This window comes from Nannobrachium achirus, assembly GCF_963921795.1.
Source record: "Nannobrachium achirus genome assembly, chromosome: 14".
Lineage (NCBI taxonomy): Eukaryota > Metazoa > Chordata > Actinopteri > Myctophiformes > Myctophidae > Nannobrachium > Nannobrachium achirus.
Window position 1 is genome coordinate 24,026,660 of NC_137821.1, and position 13,417 is coordinate 24,040,076.

A 13,417-nucleotide genomic window follows, 5' to 3' on the forward strand; every position below is an offset into this window, starting at 1 on the left:
TATTGGTGCAGCAGTGGGTGTGATCCATTAGAAAAAAAGAACGCTGATGATGAAGTCAGACTTTTAGTTTCAGCTTAAAGTTTCCGTGTGTTCTGTGTACAAGCGAGCAGGGGAGGAACAGAGTGGGAGCATAGAGCTATAATAATAAGAGTGGGAGTCACCATGCTGTCAGACAGAGGCAGGGCCTCAGGCTACTATTTTATTACATGAACTGAAACAATCAATGTCTTTGCAAGGGGGCTTAACGAGTAAGATATTTATTTTGCTGTGAGCATAATATAAACTAGCATTTATTTGTTCTTGTGTGTGACAGTGGTGGGAAAAAGTACTCACATTGATTAGTATAAAAGTATGAATAAATAATAGACTACAATGTAGAAATATTCTGTTATAAGTAAAAGTCCAGAATTCAAAATATTGGTATAAAAATTTACTTAAAGTACCAAAAGTAAAAGTACTCATTATGCAGAATGTCCCATTTCAAGTTTTCAAATCATATTATACAAATCTTTTGAAGATCTGTTGATCGGCTATTTTCAAAGGGCCTAAACCTATAGGCCTGAAGTGGTCTTGTATGTATTGTAATAATAATAATCGAAATCTACAAAGTAACTAGTCGTTTTCAAATAAATGTAGTGGAGCGACGCGTTGTGAGCTTGTAGATCGGCTATTTCCACTATCAATGTTATTTTTTAAGTAGTAAGTTGTCAAATATGTCAGTAATGTATTTGTATATTTAGGTTATGTGTCATATCTACCATAATGCAACTTCAAAGCCTAAAAGCCAAACAGAAATGTAATTATCAACGACAAATACACAATTAAATCGTTAATCGCCAATTATTTCAGTGACAATTAATCGTCATGTAAAATGTCATATCGTGACAGCCCTATTTACACCACAGGTAAACATGCCAACATATTGATGAAATGGAAACCTATTCACCAGTAAACATGCCAACATGTTGATGAAATGGAAACCTATTCACCAGTAAACATGCCAACATATTGATGAAATGGAAACCTATTCACCAGTAAACATGCCAACATATTGATGAAATGGAAACCTATTCACCAGTAAACATGCCAACAGTTTGGATGGTGTTTCTCTCCTCCAGGTCTGCCATGCTCCCCACGCTCTCCATCTCTCTCCTCATCATCTCTGTGCCAGCTCTCCTATCGCTGGGGGGCGACGCCGCCTCGCCCCGGAAGAAGACCCCCGCCAGCAGCCCACCACCCCCAACAACACCCCCACCCTCACCCCGCCCTCCATCACCCCTAGGTAGGGATCATGGGAGTCATCATCGATTTACAATGTCATCGCGCTGATCAAAATATCCCCCTCCCCCACATCCATTATCCTGGGGTGAAACGTTTGCCAAAAAATAGCAAATCTACAAGCTCACAGATCGCTTGTAGATCGGCTCTTTTTAGGCAAAGAGATTTGGTAAAGAGTGAAACAAAAAATGTTATTCTCAGGTCCGTTTGACCAATAATAGAGTGTTTAAAACTTTAAATGGTACCAGATATGCAGCTCGGCAAATAAAAGGTGAATTGATCCCATTGCATGATGGAGGATTGTGATTTGTGAGTGTTTTTTAATCACGATAAACGATAATAACGATTATGGTCCCTTCCATACCCTATAGGGGACCCCAGCTGGGCGGTGGGTCTGCGCGTGTACCAGGCTCTCCGCACGTCCTCCAACTCCCACAACACCGTTTTCTCCCCCTTGCTCTTGGCGTCCTCGCTGGGCGCTCTGGGCAGAGGCTCTGGCGGCAGCACCTCCAGCCAGCTCCGGGACCTCCTCAAGACCCCCTCCTCGGAGACGGGAGGCGGTAAGGAGGAGCTCCTATCTGGGGCGCTGAAGACCCTCGGGGAGGCCAACGGGAGCAGCTTCCACCTCCACAGCGCCTCGGCCGTCTTCTCCAAGGTAAGGATGAGACGATCGTCGTTATTTATAATCATTTATCGTGATCGTAAAAAAAGCATGATCAACCCCTACAACCGCACCCGTTCACTCAGATCAGCTAACACTTGGATTCTGACAGAACCCTTGCTAAAAAAAACAAAAGTCCAAAATCCAATCATCCCAGACAATTTGCCCTCCTGGCCCCCAAACTGTGGAATATACTCGATGTCGCATACGACAGACTCACTCTCACTCCCTAGCTTCCGTCGTGGCCTGGAAGACTCACCTCTTCAGACTCCACCTAAGCCCATAGCACTTACCGTTGCACTGACTCGCCTACCCCCCAATGACCATACATGAAAGCTAGATTTTTTAGGTTGTAAAGCTTTTTACTGATTAGGTGCTCGGTCCAGGGCTGGATTAACCATTGGGCCGGTGGGGCCGTTGCCAGGGGCCCTTGGCTCTCAGGGGCCCTTGGGGGAACTGGGCCGCGTGGTCAGTGTAAATTTACTAAAATTAAATGTATACGTTAATTAAAATTCAAATGTGTGGGCCCTTCCTCTGTTGTCAACAGGTGCTTTCTTGGCCCACAGATGATCATAATGGCTTAAAATCCGAGCTGGGTAGTGCTCATCGGGAGGGAGGGGGGGGGGGGGGGGTTATGGTGGAGGGTTCCTGAAAAATGTATCGGCCAGGGGCCCTCGCGGGGGTTAATCCGTCCATGGCTCGGTCTACCTACTTTAGTTATGTCTAAATTGATATTTCTATGCATTTGATGTATTGATGTTGTATTGATGTTGTTGTATTACCTTGCTTATTGTAAGTCGCTCTGGATTAACTCATCTAGTGCCATTCGCGAGATGTCTCGCGAAATGTACTCGAGTATCTGTAGTGCCATTCACGGGATATCTCGGAAAATTAATAGATTATTGTAACGGCGAGTACATTACCGAGAAGAATCGCCGGCGGTCCGGAGACGAAATCCGTCGCTGATTTCGCATCATCACGGCTCCACGAGCACAAAATAGTCCCATCCATAACATTGAGGTGGACGGGGGATCTCATCTTTAATGTCCATTATCTCAAAACTACACTTTAGAAGCTAGGATGGAGGCAGATGCTCGCTTATGTTACACAGTTATAAAAGCTCCCGGTCGGCCATTACACAACTCCACGTGGACACGGATCGGTTCCGGCGCACGATCCGATGACGTCAGACCGGAAGTGATTGCGCGGTGGACTTCTGGCCTTCAAAATAAGACAACGCAAGTGAATGGGACCTGAAGGAGGCACTTTGGACATTATAATCCGTTAATGTCTGGGGCTCTGAATGAGTTAAGAGCGTCTGCTAAATTGTAAATTATCGTGGAGATTTACATTTATCGTGAAATTATCCTCCGTCATGCACTGTGATCAATTCACCTTTTATTTGCCGATCTGCATATCCGGTACCACTTAAACCCTCTATAATTGGTATAACCAACCTGGAAATAACATATTTCTTTCGCTCTACCAAATCTCTTTGCCAAAAAAATAGCCGATCTACAAGCTCACAACGCGTCGCTCCTCAAAATGTTTTCCGCCCCAGGATAATGGATTTGGGGGTTATTTTGATTATCGCGATAATATCATAAATCGTAATTTCTTTGGGTCACAATAATCGTGACATGACATTTTCATAATGGTCCCATCCCTACTCAAAGGAAGCCCCGCCCGTGGACCTGGCCTTCGCCAAGGACATCCAGGCCAGGTTCGGCGTGCAGCACCAGCCCCTGCGGAAGGGAGACGCCCAGGCTGACCTGAAGCAGCTCCATGCCTGGGCCCAGGCTGGCCTCGGTGGGCTGGAGGGGGTCCCCCTAGGGGCCAAGATCCAGGCCAAGGTGGGGGCCCTCATACTGGCCAATGCCCTGCGCTTTAAAGGTGAAGAGAAACTAGTGAGCATGACATACATGAGACCAGCAGGGGCGTCACAAGGGGGGGTAGTGGGGGGCAGTGGCGTAGCTAGGGGTAGGAAAGTTAGACTGAGGTAAGGGGGCCCAAGGTGCCAGAGGCCCTCGAAAAGTCTGGATTAAAACTCTTTTTCCCCCAATAATAATTATTATTATGATGTTTATCATTTGTGTCTAAAAACTTAAAATTACTGCTGGAATAAAACCAATGAGCGATACAATTTAAATAATTGAGGGTCCCTATATTATATACTCACCCCTTACAAAGCTAAAATGGTTTCTCCTGCTTTCACGTTGTTTTGAGACCTATAGTAGCTTTGCGGTTTGTGCGTCCGCTTGCATCATGTTATGGTTGTGAAACTTAGGTGTGCTCTACAGCAGGGGTCCTCAATAGGCGGACCGCGGTCCACGTCCGGACCGCGAGGCACCGCCGACCGGACCCAGGACGAATTATATAAAAAAAAAAAAAAAAAAATCCACGTTTTGTTTCCACTTCTCCTTGTATTCATTCATTTCATTGCATGCGCTCTGAAGTCTGTGTGCGAGAGAGAGAGAGAACGGCACGCTGATTGGCTGATGCCGGGGCATAAACTATTATGGGTTGTCATCTCTATGACAATGACGCGCTGATAAGCTGTTACCACCGCCTCTGTTCATTTCACTGCGGAGTGCGGAAGTTTTCGAAGCGGGCAGCACGCAGCAGCAGCGATTAGCTGCAGGCTGTAAACTAGTTATAAATCAGTGGGTTTCATTCGCGCACAAGCACAACATCAACGTGAATACGTTTGCAGGATGAGGATTATAATCTTCTCTGCAGAGAGTTTTCGCGAGGTGCCACACTGCAGCCACAGCTGGCTGCCTCTCTCTTTCTCCATGGATATGCAGCCAGCGAGCCATGCAGCAAAGCATGGAGTGGGGAGGCTCTCTCCACGCATCGTCTCCGACGCGCGACACCTTGTTTTCAGGATCGATATTCACGTTGCGACACAAGCATAAATCATTCGAAGATTATCCCAGTTTGCTAAAAGAAACAAACACTAGCGCAAACAAATAATTTTCGTAAAATAAATATCTCTGCTCCACCTTGATTTATTACATTCTGTTCTCCCTTCAACGGGTTGTTACTCTTGTCTTTAGTCAAGTGAGTCAACTTGTGGGTCAAAGAGGACCCCAAATGATTTTGGAGGAGTCCCCAGGCCAGATGAAAGTAAAGTCATAATTAAGGACTTAACACCCTTTTAATAAAGAAAGAAACAGAAAAAGACCATTACTGCATCAACAAACTACTAAAAAAACATTAGCCAATGTAAAATAATGTATGAAAGGGATATATATATATATATATATATATATAGGCTTATATATATATATATATATATATATATATATATATATATATATATAATTTATTTTTCCCCGGACCCGGACCTGTTTCAAAAAAATATTTGTGGACCTTCAAGATTTGTATTTGAGGACCCCTGCTCTACAGGATAATTATGATCATCTGAAGTAAATGGAAAAGTCTTTTCATTGGCCCTGCAAACATAAGATCAACTCTCATGTTCTGTTCGCCCCACCCTCCCCCGGTCCTGACTGTAAAGCAGCTTCTTCAGCACACAACAGCATGCATTGAACAGAGACAGGGAGAGGGAGAAAAAAGAAAGAAAAAAAAGACTGCAAACATAAGATCAACTTTCAGGTTCTGTTCGCTCCACCCTCCCCCGGCTTCTTCCACACACAACAAGCATTGAACAGAGACAGGGAGAGAGAGAAAAAAAGACGTAATGTGACATAGAGCAGCATGTTTCATTACTGTAAACTGAGAGGAGAGCACTCAAGGAAGCAGCTGATGTCTGTGGGTAAGCATGCAACAGAAAATCTTCTCCCCTCTTCCTTCTTCCTTCTTTATCCAACACCATTAAGCAATAAGCATGGATAACGTTTTAAGCACAAACGCAAGTGTTTCGAACGAAACACCTGTTTGCTAAGTTCTGGAAGGAAGCACTCCCAAACTAGTAACATGATCAGTTGATCACAATCGCATCATGTTATGAATGTATGTAGGTTCCCAAATCAAAGTGAAAAATGGTTTGGTTTGTTGCAACAATGACTAGTTATCTAAAGTATGGTAATAGTGTCAAGTAGTGTGAGGATTAATGTCAGAGTGTTTGTGTTTGAGCGCCTCAGTGCGGCCGCTGTAGAGTTCATGTGCAACCTCTTCCAGAGAGATAGATGGAGACACTAGAAACTCTGCAGGAGAAACAAGACAAACTGCTGGATGTCCCTAGTAATAACAATAATTGTATAATATCCCATCATCTATCTAGTAGTCATATGATTATGTCATACAAAAATAACAATCTAGGCATCACAATATTTTTGTTTCAGTCAGTCACAGTAGGCTATTATTGTTTTGTGAACTCCCAAAATGTTCACAGGATCTTGCTGTAGATTAAACACACTGACTGACTTTGCTGTTAAAACAATGTATGTGCATACACACAGACACAGTACACACAAGAATGTCCTGTTATGCCATTCTCATATAGCCTTATATGATCTAGCCTGTTATACAGTAGATGTATTCTCAGATCATTATATCCAACCCTTGTTTTCCATAGTTTAGCTAACTAGCCAAAGTTCTGATTGCATGCAGACTCATTTTTGCATGTAGGCTAATCATGTTCATACTTCACCCAATCTGAATAGTCCTATACTGCTTATTTTTTCTCCTATTCTACTTCCTATGTATAGCCTATATGCTTCACTCCTCATGTGCATTTGCTTGAGCACTGCTGCTATTGATTAGTGATTGTATATTCTGCACAACACCTGCACATATTTAAGCTGCTACTAAAAATACAATGTAGTGTTTTATTGTTATACTGTTTTATATTGGCTTGCATGGGAGGCTGGGCTCAAGTCAGAGTTCTGGTGTCTCATTCACTTGCTGGTGATGATGGTGGTCTGCACTTTTTATTTCATGGGACTGTTGTGGATTATACTGTATTAATAATACAGTAGCTGTATCTGAGTGTGCATGTAATGGATGATTATGTGTAGTGATCATGGTTAGATCAAGTTAAAATTCCTGGACTTTGTTTCAAAAGCTAGCATTGTCAAATTGTTACACCAGACACTACATGTTTGTTTATATCCTGCTTAGGCTACAAGAGTAAAACTAAAAGTAGACAAAAATGGTAAATGGTGTTACACTTTGACAAATAAGGTGAACATGATTGCTGAGGCGATCACGGCTACCGTATCATTGTGAGACATGTCATTCAAACAGTAACAAAGTGTTCCCGGTTGGCCGGTTCTCCGCTTGCATGGGGGGGCCCATACAGATTTCTGGCCTAGGGGCCCAGAATTGCTAGTGACGCCCCTGGTGGGGGGTAGTGGGACTGAGTTACTAGGGCACAAGGTGGATGAGGCCTTAATTATTGTATACTTTAGCTATTCAAAAATAGCAGATATACAAGCTCACAGCGCGGCACCGACCTAACCCTAACCTTAGAAGGATTTGAAATATTCAAAGATGTTCACGATTTTAAAAAAAATAGCAGATCTACAAGCTCGCAGCGCGGCACTCGGTGCCGCGCTGTGAGCTTGTATATCTGCCATTTTTCAATTGTTAAAGCACAGGGGCCCCACAGTGAATCCTTGTACCCAGGGCCCAGAATTTGGTGCAACACCCCTGGAGACCAGCTATGGCAAAAAACTAAGAACTGTTTCTGAAATACCTCGTACTTTGAACCACTTTCAACCTGACTTACTTATTTTATTAAGGCGAAAAATAGCAGTCCTACGAGCTCACAAAATGTCACGATGCAACACATTGTGAGCTTGTAGTTTCGATGTCTTTGCTATTTGCCTATGAAGTACAGTATATAGGGCATAAGTGGTTTATGTCTTGAAGTAAGTAGGGGGTGATGTTGACTAAATCAAATATCACATTGTCTTTTAGTACCAATACCTTGGTTAAAAAGAAGTCGATTTCATTTTAATTTAAACACTTAAGCCCTATTTTATACTTTGACTGTTAAAAAATAGCCTATTAGGCTCCACTTGTAGATTGCCTATTTTTTAAATCTTTGGAAAAGTCTTTAAAATCTTCTTCACTGATGGCATTGAATGTACCTCTTTCTATCGCCACATATAGGGCGCGTTCGGAAATGCGCACTCAACGCACTGGTGTGCCATGTTGTCGTTCGTTTATTCGGTGCACTTGGTGCGTTGTCGTTCGGAAATCCAGTGCGCGGCGCACTGGTGTGTTGAGTGCACGCACTCACCAACCCTACTCAGAAGATGGGGTTAGGCAGTGTGGTGCGGTGGTTCGGTGTTCTGATTGGTTGGTTTTCATAGCCATGTCTCGAACGCTTCTCAGCTGTGAAGAATGGAGGAAATTACCGCAAAATGCAGCATTTGCAGCTTAATTGGTCGTTTGGCCTTGATAGTTTCACACACATTAACGTGTAAACTAACAGCAGGTATGCCAATGCTATGAATTACATCTCCTTTCAATGTCAATGTTACGTTAGCATACTTAGCAACTGCTGCTTTTCAGAAAGTTTGCCTTCAGAGTTCAGAGTGAAAAAGCACACAGCTCCCTGTTAAAACTGGTCGTTCGTAAATAAGCCACACTGAACGCACTCTCCAACGTCACGCCCACTGAACTCACTACACCGAGCACACACTCGGTGCGGGTTTCCGAACGCACCCATAGAGTACCAGACCTCAGCTGTGCACACAATGACCCTTGACCCCTTGTTAAATTAAAACTAACATATGGTTCATGTGCATATAGCCTCTGAGTTTGGACATAGTCATAGTTAATGAAAATGAAGTCTTAAAAAAATAGAAGGAGAAAATCCATGCACACTCACAACTTCCGAAGCAATTATTTATTAGCACATAAGAGAGATTAAAAATAATGTTTCGGCAGTCAGTCTGCCTTCTTCAGGGTTGATTTGATTGAACATTAGAATATAATTTATTTCTAAATATCAAGTCCAGCCTCAGAAAATGTACCTGCTATCTCCCTTGCCCAAGGATGGTTATGGGTAATATTAATATCCCAGTTAAACATCTGCCCTCAGACATGTGAGTAGTGTCTATTCCATGACTGTATCACATTTCAGTTATGTCTGATATCACAGAATTCCCAGACTAGACTATAAAGTGTGTTTGCCCAGTCCCAGTAATAGCTCTCATACTGTACTGTCTTTGAAGTGTTGTCTCAAGAGCCTGGAAATGCTGTCATTTTTTTTATAGCTTATGGGAATTAATTATAATTGAATGAAAACATGTTACTTGATTTATACTTGATTGAGTTTGTGTGCAGATTAGCAAGCTCACAGCGGGAATCTTCGGGGATCAAAAAGTTCCTGGTTAGATTCCCGGCTCCCCCTGGCTGCAAGGTAAAATTGTCCTTGAGCAAGACACTTTAATTGTACCCCCTGGCCCTTACTGTTCACGATGAGCAGATTGGTTGCCTTACATGGTTGCCTTCACTTTCGGTGTGTGAATGCGCTACATAAATACACAAAATGTTCCATTTTCTAACAGAAACGGGTCACTCAAATACTCCGCCAGCCAACCGGTTGCATGTATCATGTACAGGGGCGTCACAAGGGGGGGGGGAGTGGGACTTACCCAAGGTGGAGGGGCCTTAATTGTTTTATACTTTAGCTATTGAAAAATAGCAGATATACAAGCTCACAGCGAGGCACCAAGTGCCACGCTGCGATCTTGTAGATCTGCTATTTTTGAAAAGTCATGAAAATGTGTGCCAATCTTTGAATATATGTACTTTTGAAGCGAACATTTGTAACTCAAATTTAGCTTCTGGGGGGTCCCTGGAACTAAATATGTTGAGATCGGGTCTGTGGCCAAATACGTATCATCTTCACATGAAAAAGTTTCAGCACCACTGACATAGAAACATAGATTTTTCAAAGAACCTAGGATTTGAAATATTGAAAGACTTCACGATTTTTAGTTAAAGCACAAAATGTGAGTGAATCCTTGTACCCAAGGCTCAGAATTTGGTGCAACACCCCTGATCATGTAGCTATGTGTGCAGCCAACGATGGCATGAGTATTTGGCTGGACAGTAAGCGGCGTCACATCACATCACACGGCAGCCAGGCCTGAACAATTGAATGGTGTTGAAACCCATCAACGTTTCAGCCCCTTGGAATGCCGCAGTGTGTGTGTAACGGGCAGAGAGCACTCTATTGGAGGGGCTGGGTCCAGCAACGAGCTAATTTCCTGGGTTTGACTGTTAATTGTGATTAATATTAGCATGTGTGCGTGCCCATGGGTCTGTGTCAGTGCTCACACAAAGCTCCGACTGTGCACTCGCCAGCTCGTCCATCAAAGCCGCCGCGTTGCCAGCGTTGCCCACCTGTGTGCCTCGCGCGCACATGCCACACGCACGTGGGGGGCGCGCGTGCACGTGGGCCACCCGTTGGACCCCAGCTGGTGGACACAGCAGATAAAGGATGATTCTGGGGTCTATCACTGAGAGCTTATTCATCTTCCGTTGGGGGGTGATGTGTCATCTTAAATAATTGAGTAACAAGTGTCCAGACTCCCTTCCCCGCGGCGGCGTGCCCAACATCTGTGCTCGGAGCGCTCCAAGTCTGCCGCAGAGCAGGGCTCTGATCTGCTCCTTTGTGAACGGGGGGCCGCAGTGGCACGGAGACACTCGCCTTTTTGCTGCAGGCTTCACTGTGTTCACTTTGAACGGCCCTGAGCTGTCATTGTGGCATGGCGCCCCCTGTTGGAACACTGCTAACACCCCAACTGGGGGGTGGTTGGATTGAATGATCTGCTGATGTGGTTTCTTTTATCATAATTAATTTACAACAGAGCTGTATCCTTTGTCGAGGGAAAAGGTGATATACTGTATCACCTTTGTTGAATGGTGCTATACAATATAGAGGCATTAGAGGTGCCTAAACTAAGATGAAGAACCAGTAGAGAAGCTTTACGGCAGTGGTTCTCATACTGGGGTCCGGGGACCCTCAGGGGTCCACCTAAACCCTTAGCACTACAGTAAAATCAATGACCATACATGAAGCTAGTTAACATTTGTTTTTTAGGTTTCTTTAGAACTTGATTATATTGTGTTTTTCTCTAGATAGATATCCATTTACATTGTTATATTGCTGTTAATGTACTGACCTATTATCTTGTTTATTATTGTGATGATGTATCTGCTTATTGTAAGTCGCTTTGGATTAAAAGCGTCTGCTAAATGCCTAAACTGTAAACTGTAAACTGTAAGGGATTTCCATGGGTTCCACAGAGTAGACAGTAGCATCGAAAGTCAATTTAGCCTTTTTAACCCTAAATACTTTGGCTTTTTGAAAATAGCAGATGGGACATTATTGTGAGCTTGTAGATCTGCTATTTTCAAAAACATGTTGAACAAAACGTGAAAAATGTTGAATATCTTGAAAATTAAGAACACAAATCTTGGATCCCTGGCACAACATATTTTCAGATGGGAGTCCACTGCCAAATACATATTAACGTGGGGGTCCCTGACATGGAATAAGTATTTTAACTGGGGACCCCTACCCTGACAAGCACTAAGAGTTGAGTCATTACATTTTGTATAACACGCTTCTATTGTAAAAATAGCAGATCTACATGCTCACAACGCCTCGCATTGCGAGGCGTTGTGAGCATGTAGATCGGCTATTTTCACAATTTCTGCCTCTAATATTTGACAATTTGGCCAATGTTTAATTAGTCATTTTAGAGGTATTAGAAAGTCCTTAAATTGTCAATTTTGACAGATACCCTCTATAGTCTATACGCTTAAACGTTATGTTGGTTTGCTTACTGTTGAGTGAGAAAACAATGTTGCACATTAAGTTAATCATCTGGGGACCCCCCAAAATAATCTGGGGACCCCAATGGGGGTCCCGACCCAAAGGTCGAGAACCACTGCTTTAGACAACCTCCAAAAACGGCATACAGGGGCAGAACGGGTTCAAAGAGCCCCAGAAGAACCCCCAAACTAATTTGTTGTGTGAGGGGCCAAATCAACTCGCGCTGTGTGTTTCTCTTCTCTCTAACCTGCAGCCAGCTGTGCGTGTAAGCCTGCAGGTGTGTGGAGGAAGGCTTGGGTTTGTTCTAGTTTTTTTTTTGTGGGGGACATAAAAAAAGACACAATGCACCAAACCGCATCCTCCTGTTCCGCCACACTTTCGCAGTCTCTTTGTTTTCGGCCGCCAGGTCCTTTGCATCGTCATCTGTCTTGTCGGCTGCCATCTCCTCTTCCCCCCGTCTCACTCTCCCTGCAGCCCTGCTGTTCACACGATTATCTGTTCCCAGGGGCGCTGGAAGTGGGGTGCTGAGGGAGCTGCAGCTCCCCTGGTGGTGGGGAGAAAGAAAGAAAAAAGAAAAAAAAAACATTTTTTTTTTTTTTTTACTTTATTGCTATTTACAGTAACACTTCTAGCCCCCATAAGTCACATCCAACCATGAAAGGTTGCGTTGTATCTTGGGAATGGGCTTATTCTGTGTAAAATGACATATTTAGCCACTTGTACGCATGCCCCCAACCACTGAAATAAGAATCTCTAAAACAATAGAAAGAAGTAAATGAAATCATTTTAACACTCATCTTTTATTTTCTTTAATTACAATCTAAAATATGAACCCTTGTTGTAAAAAACTAAAGTTGTCCTTTAACTCTTATACTGCTTTGAACGTTCCCGTTCGCCCCATTTTTGACAGCAGCGCAATGCCAATTGTACGTTCTTTGGCTCGTTCTTTTGTACCTTGGTTTGATGTCTGTAAACTGATGAGGGGTCGCGCTGGTGTGTACCGTTGAAACAGCTCCCGTAATAGTACTCTCAAAAACCCACTGGACGTTAGCATCAATGGAGTAACAAAACACTTCCATGTGATTTCCTCTGGATCTATTGCTCTGTAGCGACTGAGCTGCCTTGACAAACAGGAGCCACTGAGACCATTTTCACATTAATTCTTGCATGAGGCTGCCCTCTACTGCTGGTAGAGCCACGGTACACCTCTTTAAGGAGAAAGTTAAAAAATAATAATGAAAAAAAAAAAACATCTTTGTCTATAACATTGCAAAGGTTAAGGTGCTTTTGCTGGCACAAAACCCAATAATAAATAACAACATCTGGCAGGGAAAAAGTTAATACATCCATCAAATAAAAGGTGAATTGATCCCAGTGCATGACGGAGGACGATATCACGATAAATGAAATCTCCACAATACGATTATCGTTTTTTATCACGATAAACGATAATATCGCGTATCGTCTCATCCCTAGTTCCTATCTCCCCCTCTATCTCTCTCTCTCCAGGTGTTGTCTTCCTCTCATCTAGCATTGTAGATCCGTCTATGTTTGGCGCGTGAAACCAGTCGTACGACGGAGTATGAATCAGGCTTTTTGGAGGAGAGAACAGGTGGCCACCAGACAGACACACAGACAGTGCAGACAGACAGACCGGCTCTCGGAAAAATAACATTCGCATGAACATTGATAAGCAATTTAATCAATTT

The 13,417-nt window shown here is 43.4% G+C and overlaps 1 protein-coding gene across 1 annotated transcript in view; it reads left to right on the plus strand.

Moving 5' to 3' along the window:
• serpinh2 (serine (or cysteine) peptidase inhibitor, clade H, member 2) overlaps positions 1 to 13,417 on the plus strand; it is a gene marked incomplete at both ends in the record, with an annotated part of 153,035 nt that overhangs the window by 71,506 nt on the left and 68,112 nt on the right. Inside the window, 3 exons of the mRNA XM_080741499.1 lie at positions 1,119 to 1,282; positions 1,650 to 1,933; positions 3,616 to 3,832. Coding sequence (XP_080597625.1) covers positions 1,119 to 1,282; positions 1,650 to 1,933; positions 3,616 to 3,832 — 665 coding nt within the window. The remainder of the gene's footprint in view (positions 1 to 1,118; positions 1,283 to 1,649; positions 1,934 to 3,615; positions 3,833 to 13,417) is intronic.